This window comes from Ovis canadensis, chromosome 13, assembly GCF_042477335.2.
Source record: "Ovis canadensis isolate MfBH-ARS-UI-01 breed Bighorn chromosome 13, ARS-UI_OviCan_v2, whole genome shotgun sequence".
Classification (NCBI taxonomy): Eukaryota; Metazoa; Chordata; class Mammalia; order Artiodactyla; family Bovidae; genus Ovis; species Ovis canadensis.
In genome coordinates, this window is record NC_091257.1 from 46854246 (window position 1) to 46871755 (window position 17510).

General features: G+C 40.6%; 1 protein-coding gene across 6 annotated transcripts in view; it reads left to right on the forward strand.

Moving 5' to 3' along the window:
* Nucleotides 1–9435: 9435 nt before the first annotated feature.
* STAM (signal transducing adaptor molecule) overlaps nt 9436–17510 on the forward strand; it is a 65776-nt gene continuing 57701 nt past the window's right edge. For 4 of the 6 annotated variants that reach the window (XR_011248129.1, XM_069547595.1, XM_069547597.1 and 1 more), the window contains exon 1: nt 9436–10248. Coding sequence is in view for 3 of the 6 variants with exons in the window: in XM_069547595.1 (XP_069403696.1) it covers nt 10209–10248 (40 nt within the window). In the remaining 3 variants the exon portion in view is untranslated. The remainder of the gene's footprint in view (nt 10249–17510) is intronic. The other 2 variants (XM_069547598.1, XM_069547599.1) reach the window with 2 other exon arrangements.

Genomic DNA, 17510 nt, shown 5'->3' on the forward strand with positions numbered 1-17510 from the left:
TTTTTCTGTGGCTATTGAAATTTTCATATGGTTTTTCTCTTACATACTGTTAGTATGGTGAACTATGTTGATTGATCTTCAAATACTAAAGTAACTTTATAGTCCTGGGATACACTACTTGGTCATGATGTATTCTCTTCATATTCCTATAAATTTATTTTTTAAGGATTGTTATATTTCTATTAATAAAGGTATTATTTAATATAATTTTATATTTTAAAATATTATATTCTAGAATAATTTTGATAATTATAACATCTGATTTTGGTGTCAGGATGCTTTTGGTCTCATACAATAATTAGGAAATTGTTCTCATTTGTTGTATTTTCTAAAAGATTTTGTAAATGTTTGATATTATTTCTTCCTTAGAAGTTTGATAGAATTAACAATTGAACTCATGGCCCTAGAGATTTTTGTAGAGTGTAATTAATAATTTAATTTTTGGTACTGATATATATATATGGGATATATATATATATATATATATATATATACACATATGGCTCAGAAGGTAAAAAAATCCACCTGCAATGTGGAAGACCTGGGTTTGATCCCTGGGTTGGGAAGATCACCTGCAGAAGGGTATGGCAACCCACTCCAGTATTCTTGCCTGGAGAATCCCCATGGACAGAGGAGATGAGCGGACTACAGTCCATGGGGTCACAAAGAGTTACAATTGAGTGACTAAGCACACACATTGATATATATGTATAAAATATAAATAATATGTATTTTTTATATATATATATACATATATATATATATATATATATAAATATGTGTGATGCTTACTCCTTGGAAGACAAGTTATGACCAACCTAGACAGCATATTAAAAAGCAGAGACATTACTTTGCCAACAAAGGTCCATTTGGTCAATGCTATTTTACCAGTAGTCATGTATGGGAGTGTGGGAGTTGGACTGTAAAGAGAGCTGAGAGCTGAAGAATTGATGCTTTTGAGCTGTGGTTTTGGAGAAGACTCTTGAGAGTCCCTTGGACTGCGAGGAGATCCAACCAGTCAATCCTAAAGGAAATCAGTCCTGAATAATCTTTGGAAGGACTGATGCTGAAGTTGAAACTCCAATACTTTGGCCATCTGATGCGAAGAACTGATTCATTGGAAAAGACCCTGATGCTGGGAAAGATTGAAAGCAGGAGGAGAAGGGGATGACAGAGGATGAGATGGTTAGATAGCATCACTGCCTCAATGGACATGTGTTTGAGTAGACCCTGGGAGTTGGTGATGGACAGGGAGGCCTGGTGTGTTGCAGTTCATGGGGTCACAAAGAGTCAGACACGACTGAGTGACTGAACTGATGTTATCAAATTTATCAGCCTAAAGATTCTTAAAAGAATATTCCTTTATGAATGTTTTTTGTAATGTTTTAATTACAGGATCTATAGTCATGATGCTTCTTTAATTGTTGATACTGGTTATTTGTTTCCTCTTATTAATCTTTTGATCTAGGTAGAGTGCTATCAATTTTGACTTTTAAGAAGGTTGAATTTTGATTTTATTGATTTCTGGTTTTATCTTTATTATTTCCCTTTTCTATTTGAATTCTATTTTCTTAAGGTAGGAGCTTAGCTCATTGATGTTAGAGTTTCTTTTCTAATATCTAATGCTTAAAGTATTTCCTCTAAGCATTACTTTAATTGCATCTCACAAATGTTGATTGGTTGTTTTCACTTTCAACTAGTTCAAAATAGTCTCTGATTTTCCTTTGACTCAGATTATTTAGAACTATATTGTTTAATCCTTACATAAATTGAAAAATTTCGGAGAGCTTTCTGTTACCTTTCTAAGGTAATTGTTTTAGTCAAGGAAACAATCTACTTAATTTTATCCTTTAAACTGTTTTGAGTCAAGTTATACAGCCAGCATATTGTCTGTCTTTGTTACTGTGCTTATCTACTTTTTGACAAGAATGTTTGGCTTGCAGTGTTTGGGTGGGGCCATCACAAATGTCAATTTGGTCAAGTTGGTTGAGAGGGCTCTTTGTCTTCTATGTAATTACTAATTTTCTATTTGCTCTATCTTTACCTGAGAGAGGAGTATTAAAATAGATAACAAAACTCTGGATGTATCTATTTCTTCTGTCAGTCCTGTAAATCTTGCTTCCTCTTTTTCCAGTTCAGTCTTTAGGTTAAACACATTGGATATTATTACGTCTTCTAGTGACTTTATGCCTTTATCTTTGTAAAGTGTTGTTCATTATCCCATTTGGTAATTTTGGGGTTTTCCCTCCCTGGGCATAATCAGAAACTGACTCTAGACAGAAGGCTGTGGCAATCATAGGGCTCATTGCTTGTTTTTTTCTCCTTGGGATCACAGACTGCTGTTTCAGGTCTGCAATCACTTTTTTCATATATTTTGTCCAGAGTTTTACTTGGTTTTGGTGAAAAGGTAAGGCTGGAGCCTGTTACTCCCTCATGGCTGCTAATGGCAGTGTACCAATTTAATCATGACTTATTTTATTTATTACATTTAACAAATGTTTATGGAACACCTATTGTTGAAAGCCTGGGAACCCAGAGATAAGAGAGTCAGGCCAATGCTATGGAAACAAGTAAAAAGTTACAATAGTGTGGCAGCTTTCAAATATGGCCCCCAAATTATTTAATACTCTTTCCATGGAGAGGTGGGTTTTATTTCCTTTCCGCTTGAGTGTAGATGCTGCAATTGCTTGTTCAGTGGAATATGACAGAAGCACTGCTATGCCTACTTTCTAGTTCAGGTCTTTAGAAACTGGGAGTTTCATTTTCCTGCCTCTTACAATGCTCAGTCCAACGTGCTAACACACGGGAGGTCCCCTGCAGGTGTTCCGGCCAACAGCCCCAATGACCCAGCCAATTGCCAGCGTCAACCACCAGTCATGTAAGTGTGCAAGCTTTCAAAAGACTGTAGTTCCGGTGAGTGATCCCAGCCTTGAGCCCCTCTTACTGACCTTGTATGGAAAACAGGCAAGCTATGCCCACAGAGTTCTGTCCAAGTTTTTTATTTGCAAGCAAAAGAAATGATTATTGTTGTCCTAGGTCAGAAACTTTGGGGTGATTTTTATATCGTAAAAGACACTTAATATAATAGCATTAAGTGCTATGATAGAAATGGTCAATAATCAACTAACTAACAAATACTTACTACATGCCTATTACAGTTCAGAATTGGAATTCGAGTGGAGATTTAGAGAAGGTATAGAATCAGAGCAGGAAAGTAGAAAGAATTGCTTGTTTGAAGACATGGAAAGTATGGGGGAATCTGAAAGACTTAAAGTAGAGGGTTTGAGAAACTAGCTTTTAAAAAATGAGATTTTCAGGGGCCAGTTCTATAAGAATGTAATACTAAGGAATTAGGACTTAATTATTTATTTAATGACGCATTCCCCATCAGCTATACTCTATAAAAGAAATTTAATCTCTGTTTTTCCAGCATCTAGTATGGTACTTGGTACACATAAGGAGTTAATAAATATTTATTAAATGGCTGACTGAAGAACCATGTGATAACTTTAAAGGAATAACATAATCAGATTTTTGTTTTAGAAAAATCATTCCAGCAGGGGTATGGAGAAATGTAGGTGTATTTACTCAGCTGTTATAAGAAAATATCTTAGGCTAGGGGCTTAAAGAGATTTTTTAAAAACAGTTCTGGAGACTGAAAATCTGAGATCAGGGTACCAGCATGATCCGGTTTTGGGGAGCACTCTCTTTCTGGCTTGCAGACACAGCTGCCTTCTCACTGCATCCTCACACGGCAGAGGAGAGGAGAGAGAGTAAGGTCTCTGGTGTCTGTTCTTATAATGGCACTAATCCGATCACAAGGGCCCCACCCTCGTGTCCCATATAAAGGCTTCCCTGGTGGCTCAGAGGTTAAAGCGTCTGCCTCCAATGCGGGAGACCCGGGTTTGATCCCTGGGTCAGGAAGATCCCCTGGAGAAGGAAATGGCAACCCACTCCAGTATTCTTGCCTGGAGAATCCCATGGACTGAGGAGCCTGGTGGGCTGCAGTCCACGGGGTCACAAAGAGTCGGACACGACTGAGTGACTTTACTTACTTACTTACTTATCTACCCAGAGAAGGAAATGGCAACCCAATCCAGTATTCTTGCCTAGAGAATCCTGTGGACAGAGGAGCCTGGTGGGCTGCCATCTATGGGGTCACAGAGTCGGACACGACTAAAGTGATTTAGCAGCAGCAATTATCTACCAAAGGCTCAATCTCTAAACGTTATCACATTGGTAGTTAGGACTTTAACATATGAATTTTGTGGGGACATGATTCAGTCCACAGCAGTAGGAAAGGAGAAAAACATAGCAGGAGATAAATGTAATAAATCATCTAAAAGATGATAGGAGTGTGAACTAAAGTACTGTTAGTAAGGTTGCTGGGATTTTTTTTTTTAACCTTAAAATTACAGATTTTTCCTGGAGTAACTCTATTTGCATGGAGGTGTCTTCTTTTTTTTTTCAAAATCAAACCAAAAAATAAAAAGGGAATAATATATCAAAATTAACCACAGAATCTAGTAAACACATATTACGGAAACACTTGAATGTTTCTTTTTGTCTGGTGCCCAGTCCTGTCTGACTCTGTGACTCCATGGACTGTAGCCCACCAACCTCCTCTGTCCATGGGATTTTCCAGGCAAGAATACTGGAGTTATCCAGGGTATCTTCCTGACCCAGGGATTAAAACTGCATCTCCTGTCTCTACTGCATTGCAGGTGGATTCTTTACCACTGAGCCACCAGGGAACCCCCTGAATGTGTCACTACAATGTTTTAAAAACTATGCTAAAAGTCAAAGTGAAACTCATGTAGTTTCAATGTTTTAAGGGATAATCATGGAAAGGCAGCTTTAAAATACAAACCACTTTCACTTTTTCTATTTGGTTTTGTTAAATAATATTAAAAATGCTTCCATATCCTATTAATCATAAAGTCCTCAAATGGCTAACAGCATTCTTCCAGGTCAGAATACATGTATAATTCTATAATGATTATTAGGTGTGTTATTTTACTTTAGTATTTCTAGAGCACACATACTGAAGAGCAAGGCTTGAACAATTTGCTCACTAGCTTACTGCTGGCAACAGAGTTCTTCAGTGACGCACAAAGCACATCCAAATGCTTCTTCATAAATATCTGGCTCTGATACAGGGCAATTATGATTAATGTGTCCCAGCCACACGAACGTTTGGGAACTTGAGGTAGACAAGTTGTCACCTGATCCTGTCAGTCCAGTCATCAAAAACTGGTTTTTCAGAGAGAATTTTCCACTTCACTGATTAACAGTGATGTTTTGGAAGAATTTTATATTTGTCATAAGGAAACAGAAGCAAGCCTTGGTATTGGCTCCTAAAACTGTAAAGAATGGGTGGGACTAACATACTACATTTTTTACACAGTTGTGTTAACCATTTTTCTGCTTTTCAAAGAAACATAGCTCATATATTTGTAACAAAGCATTAAAACATTTGTAAAATATAAACTGCCTAAGAACAAAATATCATCACAAATCTTACAATTCACAGATAATCAAAGTATTCTCACGTATGTCCTTTTAAACTGAAAATTTGGGGTACTGCATAATCCTATATGGTTTTATAAGTGACTTTTTAAAAGGAATATACTTAGATGTCATTCTGTATAAACACAGATCTGCATTAACACTTTTGGAGAATTTTTAGACTGTGTACTATGATCAATACGAATTAAAATGATTACTTACACTTATTTAGTGCTTACTATATGCTGGGTAAAGAGCAATATTGCATAGGAACCTGGAATGTCAGGTCCATGAATCAAGGCAAATTGGAAGTGGTCAAACAAGAGATGGCAAGAGTGAATGTCGACATTCTAGGAATCAGTGAACTAAAATGGACTGGAATGGGTGAATTCAACTCAGATGACCATTATATCTACTACTGAGGGCAGGAATCCCTCAGAAGAAATGGAGTAGCCATCATGGTCAACAAAAGAGTCCGAAATGCAGTACTTGGATGCAATCTCAAAACGACAGAATGATCTGTTTGTTTCCAAGGCAAACTATTCAGTATCACAGTAATCCAAGTCTATGCCCCAACCAGTAACGCTGAAGAAGCTGAAGTTGAACGGTTCTATGAAGACCTACAAGACCTTTTAGAACTAACACCCAAAAAAGATGTCCTTTTCATTATAGGGGACTGGAATGCAAAAGTAGGAAGTCAAGAAACACCTGGAGGAACAGGCAAATTTGGCGTTGGAATGCGGAATGAAGCAGGACAAAGACTAATAGAGTTTTCCCAAGAGAATGCACTGGTCATAGCAAACACCCTCTGCCAACAATACAAGAGAAGACTCTACACATGGGCATCACCAGATGGTCAACACAGAAATCAGATTGATTACATTCTTTGCATCCAAAGATGGAGAAGCTCTATACAGGCAACAAAAACAAGACCAGGAGCTGACTGTGGCTCAGATCATGAACTCCTTATTACCAAATTCAGGCTTAAATTGAAGAAAGTAGGGAAAACCGCTAGACCATTCAGGTATGACCTAAATCAAATCCTTTATGATTATGCAGTAGAAGTGAAAAATAGATTTAAGGGCCTAGATCTGATAGATAGAGTGCCTGATGAACTATGGAATGAGGTTCCTGACATTGTACAGGAGACAGGGATCAAGACCATCCCCAGGTAAAAGAAATGCAAAAAAGCAAAATGGCTGTCTGGAGAGGCCTTACAAATAGCTGTGAAAAGAAGAGAGGCGAAAAGCAAAGGAGAAAGGAAACATATAAGCATCCGAATGCAGAGTTCCAAAGAATACCAAGAAGAGATAAGAAAGACTTCTTCAGCGATCAGTGCAAAAAAATAGAGGAAAAGAACAGAATGGGAAATACTAGAAATATCTTGAAGAATTTTAGACATATCAAGGGAACATTTCATGCAAAGATGGGCTCGATAAAGAACAGAAATGGTATGGACCTAACAGAAGCAGAAGATATTAAGAAGAGGTGGCAAGAATACACAGAAGAACTGTACAAAAAAGATCTTCACGACCCAGATAATCATGATGGTGTGATCACTCACCTAGAGCCAGACATCCTGGAATGTGAAGTCAAGTGGGCCTTAGGAAGCATCACTACGAACAAAGCTAGTGGAGGTGATGGAATTCCAGTTGAGCTCTTTCAAATCCTGAAAGATGATGCCGTGAAAGTGCTGCACTCAATATGCCAGCAAATTTGGAAAACTCAGCAGTGGCCACAGGACTGGAAAAGGTCAGTTTTCATTCCAATTTCAAAGAAAGGCAATGCCAAAGAATGCTCAAACTACCGCACAATTGCACTCATCTCACATGCTAGTAAAGTAATGCTCAAAATTCTCCAAGCCAGGCTTCAGCAATACGTGAACTGTGAACTTCCTGATGTTCAAGCTGGTTTTAGAAAAGGCAGAGGAACTAGCGATCAAATTGCCAACATCTGCTGGATCATGGAAAAAGCAAGAGAGTTCCAGAAAAACATCTATTTCTGCTTTATTGACTATGCCAAAGCCTTTGACTGTGTGGATCACAATAAACTGTGGAAAATTCTGAGAGAGATGGAAATACCAGACCACCTGACCTGCCTCTTGAGAAATCTGTGTGCAGGTCAGGAAGCAACAGTTAGAACTGGACATGGAACAACAGACTGGTTCCAAATAGGAAAAGGAGTGCATCAAGGCTGTATATTGTCACCCTGCTTATTTAACTTACATGCAGAGTATATCATGAGAAACCCTGGACTGGAAGAAACACAAGCTGGAATCAAGATTGCCAGGAGAAATATCAATAACCTCAGATATGCAGATGACACCACCCTTATGGCAGAAAGTGAACAGGAACTAAAAAGCCTCTTGATGAAAGTGAATGTGAATAGTGAAAAAGTTGGCTTAAAGCTCAACATTCAGAAAATGAAGATCATGGCATCTGGTCCCATCACTTCATGGGAAATAGATGGGGAAACAGTGGAAACAGTGGCAGACTTTATTTTGGGGGGCTCCAAAATCACTGCAAATGGTGACTGCAGCCATGAAATTAAAAGATGCTTACTCCTTGGAAGAAAAGTTACGACCAACCCAGATAGCATATTCAAAAGCAGAGCCATTACTTTGCTGACTAAGGTCCGTCTAGTCAAGGCTATGGTTTTTCTTGTGGTCATGTATGGATGTGAGAGTTGGACTGTGAAGAAGGCTGAGCGCCGAAGAATTGATGCTTTTGAACTGTGGTGTTGGAGAAGACTCTTGAGAGTCCCTTGGACTGCAAGGAGATCCAACCAGTCCATTCTGAAGATCAGCCCTGGGATTTCTTTGGAAGGAATGATGCTAAAGCTGAAACTCCAGTACTTTGGCCACCTCATGCGAAGAGTTGACTCATTGGAAAAGACTCTGATGCTAGGAGGGATTGGGGGCAGGAGGAGAAGGGGACGACAGAGGATGAGATGGCTGGATGGCATCACTGATTCGATGGACGTGAGCCAGTGAACTCCGGGAGTTGGTGATGGACAGAGAGGCCTGGCGTGCTGCGATTCATGGGGTCGCAAAGAGTCGGACACGACTGAGTGACTGAACTGAACTGATATGCTGGGTATCCAAGGGCTTCCTTTGTATGAATCCATTCGATCCTTACAACCCGATTATCACTCCTGTTTCATACAGATGAGGAAACTGAGAGACCAGAAGGAAGTTATCTGTCTAATCCCTAATGTCCTGCATTTTTCTGGTTAACAGTGCTTTGGTATTATAAGCAATATTGCCATAAATAACTTTGTTCATGTTTTTAAACAAAGTCTTTAGGGTAAATTTCAAAAAGTTGTTGGGTCCAGAGGTATTCACAGTTTAAAACCTTGTGTTACACACTTTCAAATATTTCTACTGGGAGAGTAATTATTTAACAATGAGTGTACGATTCCCCACATCCCTGGTTCTTTTTCATCTTTGTCTGACAAAAATGTATCTAAACGCTACTTTAATCTGCATTTCTCACTTTTAAAAACGGGACCTCAAAATGGATTTTTTTCTAAGCACTCTTCGTCTATCACAACACTCATCTTGTTGACATGTTCTAAACATTTACATCCTGCAGTCAGCAGTTATGGTAAATTTTGGTAAATTTACATGCAAGATGCTCCAAGTTCCTCTTAAGTGGGATGCACAAATCTAGAAGATGCTCCTTAGAATTTCTACAGGATACAGAGAACAGTTTTTGTTATTGTTAAGTAAACTTATAAATAAAATTACTAAGTAGTTTAAGTTATTACTAACCACCGATCAAACTTTAGATCCATTTTTCAGCCCTTTTTTTTTTTTTTGCTCGGCTTTTTTGGGGGGAGGTTGTCTATCGCAGACCATTTTGGTCAACTGCCAATCACTGTTAACAGCCTGCGGATCACACAGCTAGTAGCTGCCAACGCCCAGCCAGAAGAGGTTTCGACAGAGCTTCCAGGCAGGCCTTCGGGGACTCGCTGGAAGGTGCCAGCGCCGCCCCAGCCTCCGCGAGGAGCCGCGCGCCTGACACTCCCCTCTTCGGGATTCGGGCCAAGCCGCCCGCTCACATGACTTAATCAGAGGAAGCTTCCTGTCACCGCGGGCAGCGACCTGAACTCATAACCCCTTTTACTTAGATGAGGAAAGGAGTTTCCATCCTCCGCCCTAGGGACCACAAACTTGTGACCACCATCGGAGCACGGGGAAAAGAGGGTTTCCCTCTACCCAGACGCGACCCCTTTTCTTTCTGCTCAACCTCTGATTCACGCTTGAGCTCGTTAGTCGTCTTCGGCGCGCCTGGAGGACCCAGTCCTCCGGAGGCTTTGGACCAAGGCCAAGTCCGGAAAGGCAGGCATCCCTGCCACTGTTCCGTGGGGCCAGTCAAAGGGGGTCCGGGCGGAGGGGGCTCTGGGGTTGGGCCGGTTTCTGCGGGGCAAGTTCGGGGCAGGTTCTGGACAGGCGAAGCCCAGGGCACCCAGATTCCCGACAGGCTCCGCGTCCGGGGCCTTCGCGGCTCCTCCGCTCTTGCCGCCGCCGCCGCCGCTGCCGCGGTTGCTGCGGGTCGGGGAGAGCTGGGGTTGTCGCGGGCCCCGGAGAGTCCGTCTCGGCCACTGTTTTTGCCCGAGGAGACTTCCTTCCTAGGTCGCACCCTGACTCCTGTGGTGTCGAGGGGGAGTCCCTGCGGACACCTCTGCACGCAGTGGAGATGCCTCTGTTTGCCACCAATCCCTTCGATCAGGATGTCGGTAAGTGCTTCTGCCGCCCCCTGTCCACCCCCCGGCGGACCGCGGGCCCGCTCCCGGCGGACCGTCTGGACCCCCGGGCCGGGCGGAACCCTGCCTGTTTCCTGAGGCTCTTTCTGTAAGGGTTTGGAGGAGGTTGGGGGCTTGTCGCATCTTCTTGAAGACAAAAAAAGGGGGGAGACTGAGAGAGTGTGGGAAATAGGCCTGGAGCTAGGGCTGTGGGTTCCTAAAGAACTGGAAAGGTGGGTGTCGAAGGCCGCGGAGGAACAGCTGGTGTGGCATCTGGTGCTGGGACATTGCTCCTGGGAGGACAGAATCGAGAGCTGGGGAGTCCCAGCTGGCGTAGGATGATAAGCTGTGTGATAAAGGGTTTCTCGGGCACATGTCAAACGTTGGGAACTGGGATAATGTTTTAGGTTAGCTTCCTTAGAGGACTTTAAAATCTGTTTTATAACTGTGCGAGGGAGAGGAAGGAGAGAGCTTTGGTTAAGGGTAGACTCTTAAAGATAGTGGGAGAGAGATGAAGATGGAATACTTGACAACAATATAAACACGCTTGAGGACCTGAGTCGCTGGGATGCCTTCCTAGTGTAGGTCTCAGTACTTTTAAATGTAGAATAGGACCTGGGATCTGAAAATGCTAATTTGTTCTGAATTTGAAATACTCTTTTTTTGTGATTGTTTCGTGAATCACAGGTTTTAAGTACTGATCATATCAATTCAACAGGTTAGCTGTGTATGTGTGTGTTTTCCTGGGCTGAGGGTAATAATGACAGGAGTTTGAGTTTTCCCTGAGAGAATTTTGGGGTGATTTGAATACACTTAGTAACTACCTTGGCGCACAGGTGTGAAATGAAAGCAGGTTAAATACCATGTCTAATTGTTATAGTCAAGAAAAATAAGGATGATCTTATGGAATTGCTATTTCTGTGTTTACATAGTTAATTATGAAAGGTTTGAATTTGCTTTTTAATTCCCAACTTATAGCCTGCCACTGAAGCTTGAGGGTTTAGGTTAAGATTAGAAAAGGTTTCAGTCCTGTCCCTGCCACTCCCTAGCTCAGAGGGAAATCATGGGCAGGTTACTTAAGTTCTTTGAGTCTTGGTGTCCTCATCTTTAAAGAGAGGGAAAATACATCCTGTTTGTGGTTCAGTGAAATAACATGTATCTCCTGCAGTGCCTTTAGATAGTAGGCATCAACTCAAAGATAACTTTTTTGGGACATTTTAAATGAATGTCCTGCATCTTAGCGGTGGATGGAGCTTTAGAGGTCACTAGGAGTATTTAATAAATAAATAATTGGGAAGTAACATTTAACTTAATAAGTACTTAGCACACACTGTTTATAGGACACTGCTCAGTGACGTAAGAGATAGTGATGAATAAGAGACGTGGTCGCTGCTCTCAAGCAGTTTTATAACTTACTACATTAATTTCCAGGGCAAATGGTTAAAGCAGTTTCTTAATACCTGCTCCTTCTGTTTCCATCACCTTGATCTAGTTTTCATGGTTGTATGTAACCGAGCTTCCACCTACCCAGTCATCTTTATATCCCATTGCCCTTTGAACCCGCATTTCCATTGGATTCTTAATGTCAAATCCTTTCCCAGTACCTGCACCACCCCATTCAGACACAGGCTCCATCTTGCTTTTACACTTTTGCTTGTATTGTTTCTTCTACCTTTCTGCACCTCCTAATGATTAAAGGCCAACTCAGCATCCAGCTCATACCTGAATCATATCCTGATTACCCTAACCTGGAGTTTCCATAGGTGACACTACAAATGGTTTGGACCAGGTAAATGTCTTTGTCATGGGTATCTGTCCTTTTCAATGTAGGGTGTTTAGTAGCATCCCTGACCTCTCCCCACCCAACCCACAGCTATGATTTAAAACATCTCCAGACACAGCTAAATGTCCCCTGAGGGCACAAAATAGTTTCCAGTTGAGAAACATTGTTCTATCCCACTGTTGTTGCCACTCTTTTCAGACCTCCTGCAATACTTTTTGTCTTTACTAAATTATTTCGTATTAAAGGTAGTCGTATCTTGCGTTATGCTCCTTAACTCTTACTTGTTGCTACAGAGGAGATGCATAATTAAAGTTTGTTGAATTGAGAATGTATCAGTTGAACTTGCTAGGGTAAACTTCTTGAGTACAGGAGCATTGTTTTGTTCCAGAAAAGCTTACTTTTTTGCTTGCTTGTTTGTTTTTGGCTGCTCTGGCTGGTGACTGGCGGAGTCTTAATTCTCTGTCAAACCTGTGCCTTTGGCAGTGGAAGCAGAATTCTAACCACTGGACCACCAGGGAAGTCCCAGAAAATTATACCTTTTAAAAGCTAGGTTTTAATGTTTGGATCAATTCTTTCCCCATGATCCATGTATCAAAATATCATGAAAGGTTATCTAAGAAGACTTGCCAGAGACTCCCAGTAAATCATCCTTGGACAGAGTCCAGTAGACTCCCATTTAAAATACTTTTGCTAGAATAGCATGCAGAATATAGTATGTATAATACATATAACTATTTCTTCTCACTTTATCCATCAGTGAGCATGTCAGTGATATACTCTTACTAACTCACTTGATATATTTATCACTTAACATTAGCATATATTTTTACCACTTCAAAATTAATTGTCGTTAGCTTTAGTCATCAATAAACTGGTAAACTGAAACCATAAAGCAGAAATTTACTGAATTTTACCACGTAACATTTTACATAAAGAAGTAAAATACTGAAGATAACTTTTCCTTTGAAGAAATGCCTCAATGTGTTATTAGAACATATGCTCCCTGAGGACAGAGCTTTTTGTTTGGTTTGTTCACCACTGTATCCCCAACATGTAGACCACTGTCTGGCACTAATAAACATTCAGTAAACATTTATTGAACACATGCATCTCATTTCAGGTGTTTTATTTCTTGCTCACTTGAACTCTTGAATTATAAAGATAACTCATTCCATCAAGCTTTTATTTCAAAGTCCCTGGTGAATCCCATTTTGCCAAATCCATTGGTCAATTCCTAGTCCATTTCTTTGTTGATCTCTTAGCATTCCTGTTTTTGATGTACTTTATTCTCTTGGTTTCTAGGGCACCAGACTTATTCTGACTTTCTGCTTAGTTCTTTTTAAGTCTTTTTGGCTTCCCTCTCTTTCTCTCTCTCTCTCTTTTTTTTGACTTCAAAATGTTCAGTCCTAGAGCTTATTTTTTGATATATATATTTTTTCCCTTTGCAGTCTTACGAGGTGATTTAGCTTAGTGTTAAGAATTGAGACTCTGAAGCTGCACTGCTTAAACTCAATTCCCAGGTTAGCTGCTGACCAGCCATGTAACTTTGCTTAGTTGCTTAAATATACTGTGCCTTGGTTTCCTTATTGTTAGTATGGGAAATAAAGATAATAACAGTTATTATTCCCCAAACCTGCTCAGTCCTTCATCCTTGCCTATTTCAATAGATAGCATTGCTGATATTTACGGTCACTCATCTCTAATGTCTGCTGCTGCTGCTAAGTCACTTCAGTCGTGTCCAACTCTGTGTGACCCCATAGATGGCAGCCCACCAGGCTCCCCTGTCCCTGGGATTCTCCAGGCAAGAACACTGGAGTGGGTTGCCATTTCCTTCTCCAATGCATGAAAGTGAAGACGCTTAGTCGTGTCCGACTCTTAGCGACCCCATGGACTGCAGCCTACCAGGCTCCTCCGTCCATGGGATTTTCCAGGCAAGAGTACTGGAGTGGGATGCCATTGCCTTCTCTGCTCTGATGTCTAGGAGTCATCATTGATTGTCCTTTTCCTTCACCCTCCACGTCTATATTCTAAGCCAGTTCTTCTGGCTCTCCTTTAAAAATATATCTAGAATGTCATCACTTCTTCGCTCATCCTTCTCTCTTTGATAGACTGTGGCAGGAGCTGTCGGCTTCTTTTGCTTCCATTCTTGCCCTTTCCAATCAGTTTTCATTTACAAAGATCCATGTTCTTTTAAAAGTCTGAGATACTGTCATTTACCTGCTCAGAATCTTCCAGGACCTTCCCATGCCACTTATTGGAAAATGCAAGTTCCTAGTGTGGCTCACAGTCTGTCCTTCCTGTGTTCTGATATTATGATCTCCAGACACTTTCATTCTAAGCTTCTTGGTGCTTAGTACGCCAAGATCATTCCTGCTGTGGTATCTACGTTGTGCTGTTTTCTTTGTCTAGGACATTCTTCCCCCAAGTATTTGAAGATTTGATATTCATCGGTCATTCAAGACTGTTCAAATAAGTTTCTAAGAGCGGCTTCCCCTAATTTCTTTCCGTAAAAAAAAATCCATCTTCACCCTGTGTCCTTGTTCCATTGTGTTTCTTCATTGTACTCAGCTACCTCCCGTTGATTGATTGATTGATTGTCTCCTGTGTAGAATATAAACTCCTGGAGGATGAGAAATTTTCAGTTCTGTTCCTAGTACCTTAGGGGCCAATGCCTGGTACATAGGAAGCACTCGATATGTATTCATTAAATAATGAGTTGTTGATATTTTGCTCCCTCTCTGGCCTTGCCTGTCTATTTGGTGTTCTGTTACCACCTAAAAAAATCAATGTCAGAAATCTGAGCTTATCTTTCCAGATGGGTTCTTTCTTCATTATGTAATTTATTTTATTATGTTCTGGTTATCTTGGTTTGAAACCCAAGAGACCTCTTTGAAATCATTACCCTGCTTCTGCCGAATCATCATGTGTTAGTTTTTATAATACTGCATTTGCATTCATAGTCACACTGCTTTGGTCCAGTTCATACCCTACAATCTTGGACATGTTTTGTTAGCCCAGTCAGTATCAAATCACGAGTTTAATTTTCATAAATGTCAGTATCACGGTCTCCTGCAGTTTAGGGTGAGGGAAAGACCTTGCTTGGGCTTTGGGTTTAAACTGCAGGTACGGCATTGGCTCTTAGTAAGTGTGCAGAATGTGGACTTAAAAAACACACAACATTCTCTTTACTGGAGTTGAATATTCAAATTCAGCATGTTCAGAATTACATTCAAACTTTTCTTCTTGAGTATGCTTTTCCTCTATTCTGATAACTGGTGCTTCCGTTTACGTAGTCACATATGTCAAGAACCTGGATGTCATTCTTAAATTCTGTAATTGTCATTTTGTAGATTCTCACAGGAAATACATGCTGTCTGCTGTGAGCCGGGTACCCTGAACTTGCCCTCAAGGATTCTGGTGCTGCCGTAGTCTGTGTGCTTCTAATAGTTCTTAAGTTTATTCATCCGTCCCTCCATTCATGTCTCCCATCCTTTATTTCCTCACTGCCTCCACCCAGGCACGTTTAGCTTGCTCTCTGATGAGTGTTCCAGCAGCTCTCTTATCCCTGCTTCTAGTAGGTCCCCAGTTATTTTCCAGGTGGCAGTGATATTTCTAAAATGTAACTGTGATCTTATGGCTCCTCTGATTAAAATAGTTGAGTGAATCTACAGCTTTCCACAGGAATTTGTCCTTTTCAGCATAGCATATAGGACCTAACCCTAGTCTCTTCAGCCTCTACATTTCTCCTCAAGGCATATTTCCTGGTTGGTTTTACACCATGGCTTTTTCGTTTGTGGATTCTCTGACCTGACGTACTTTTCTCCTCGTTAATCCCCATTAAAGGCTCTTTTGAGGAGATGATGGACGTAAAGCACTCACCCCAGTACCTGCGCAAGGGATACATTTCAGATCCTCTTATAATCAGGTTAGACAACAATTTGGAGGAGGCTACTCAGCTTCTGCCTTTCAAATTTAATTAACTTTATAAAGATCAGTGGGCTAGTAAATGGCTGAACCAGAATTCAAGTGCAAGTTGTCCAACTCAGTCTTTACTCATACTAAATAATTGGTAATTGTTAGCGGAATATAAGCACCCTCTGTAGGGCTTTCCAGGTAGTGCTAGTTGTAAAGAACCCATCTGCCGATGCAGGAGATAGAAGAGATGCAGGCACTGTCCATAGATTGGGAAGACCCCTAGAGCCTTCTAGGGATGGCAGCCCACTCCAGTATTCTTGCCTGGAGAATACCAGGAACAGAAAAGCCTGGTGGGCTACAGTCCATAAGGTTGCCAAGAGTTGGAAAGGACTGAAGCGACTTAGCATGCACGCACTCAGATTCTAAGAGGTGGAATCAGTTATTGTAACGCATACTGGGGAGGAGAATGTGAAAACCCAGAATACAGATCTGTTAAGGGTCTGCTGTCCACTGGGTTAAGAGGTTTTCTATTCAGTGTTTCTTCTGTTCCTGTTTTACTTCTGTAGGTTATTCTTTCTGATGCGTCTAGGTTTTCATTTCTATCTTGGGCTCTTTTCTGAGACACTTTCATGTTTTCCTTTGATACCTGCTTCCCCATCTGGTCTGGTTAGAAGAGCTTCAGATTGCTCTGCCAATAGGATTTCCAGTGCTCAGGATGGACAGGAAAGTTAGGTGAAACATTTCTGGAAAACTGAGTCTGATGATCTCCAAAAGAGGATGACTTCTTTAGGACTTGTGTTTTCCCTTGGCTGATTTGATGAACTCTTACATCTCCAGACTGATTCAGTGAGTCTTTTTCCCATAGCCTGAACATGGTACACAGTCATCCTGGCAGCACCTCCCCAAATCTCTTGTAGTCATAAATTTTGAGAAAATCAAAAGTAGCTCCTTATCAGAAAAAAGTTCTTCCATCCATTGAGAAGACTGCTGAAACTCAGATGAGGTTTAGTGTGTGATTTTTCTGAGTACTGCTAGGCAAATTTCTCAGTCTCCTGTTTTTGAGTATAATGGTAAGGATAATCTGAGGATAAAATGAGATCATTATGAAGCTTTGAATTCTTTGGAAGCAAGTCTGTTATATTTGCTTGTCACTTTTCCCTTTCCCACGAACCCTTTTTTTTTGTCTTGGAAAATGAAGAGGTTTGACGTCGCTGTTTACAAATCCATGTTGAACTGCTCTGATAGTTTATATTTTTCTGATTTAAAAAATGTTTATTGTTTTACAGCCTAGAAGAACTGAGCTATTGCTCTTGATCTTGAGGCAGCATCAGTAAATAATGTGAATAGTTTTAGTGTTCTGAGATGAGTGGCATCTCTGATCTCTGTTAAGATTGAGTTGGATCCTGATCCTATTTACGCATAGGAAAATGTTTAGCATATCAGACATAAGCTTGTCGTTTCTAGTTAACTATTTACATTTTAGTAAGTTAGGTTTTAGTAAGCTTAACTATTATGTATTTTTTGCTGTTTTTAAAAAACTTATTGGAATATAGTTGAT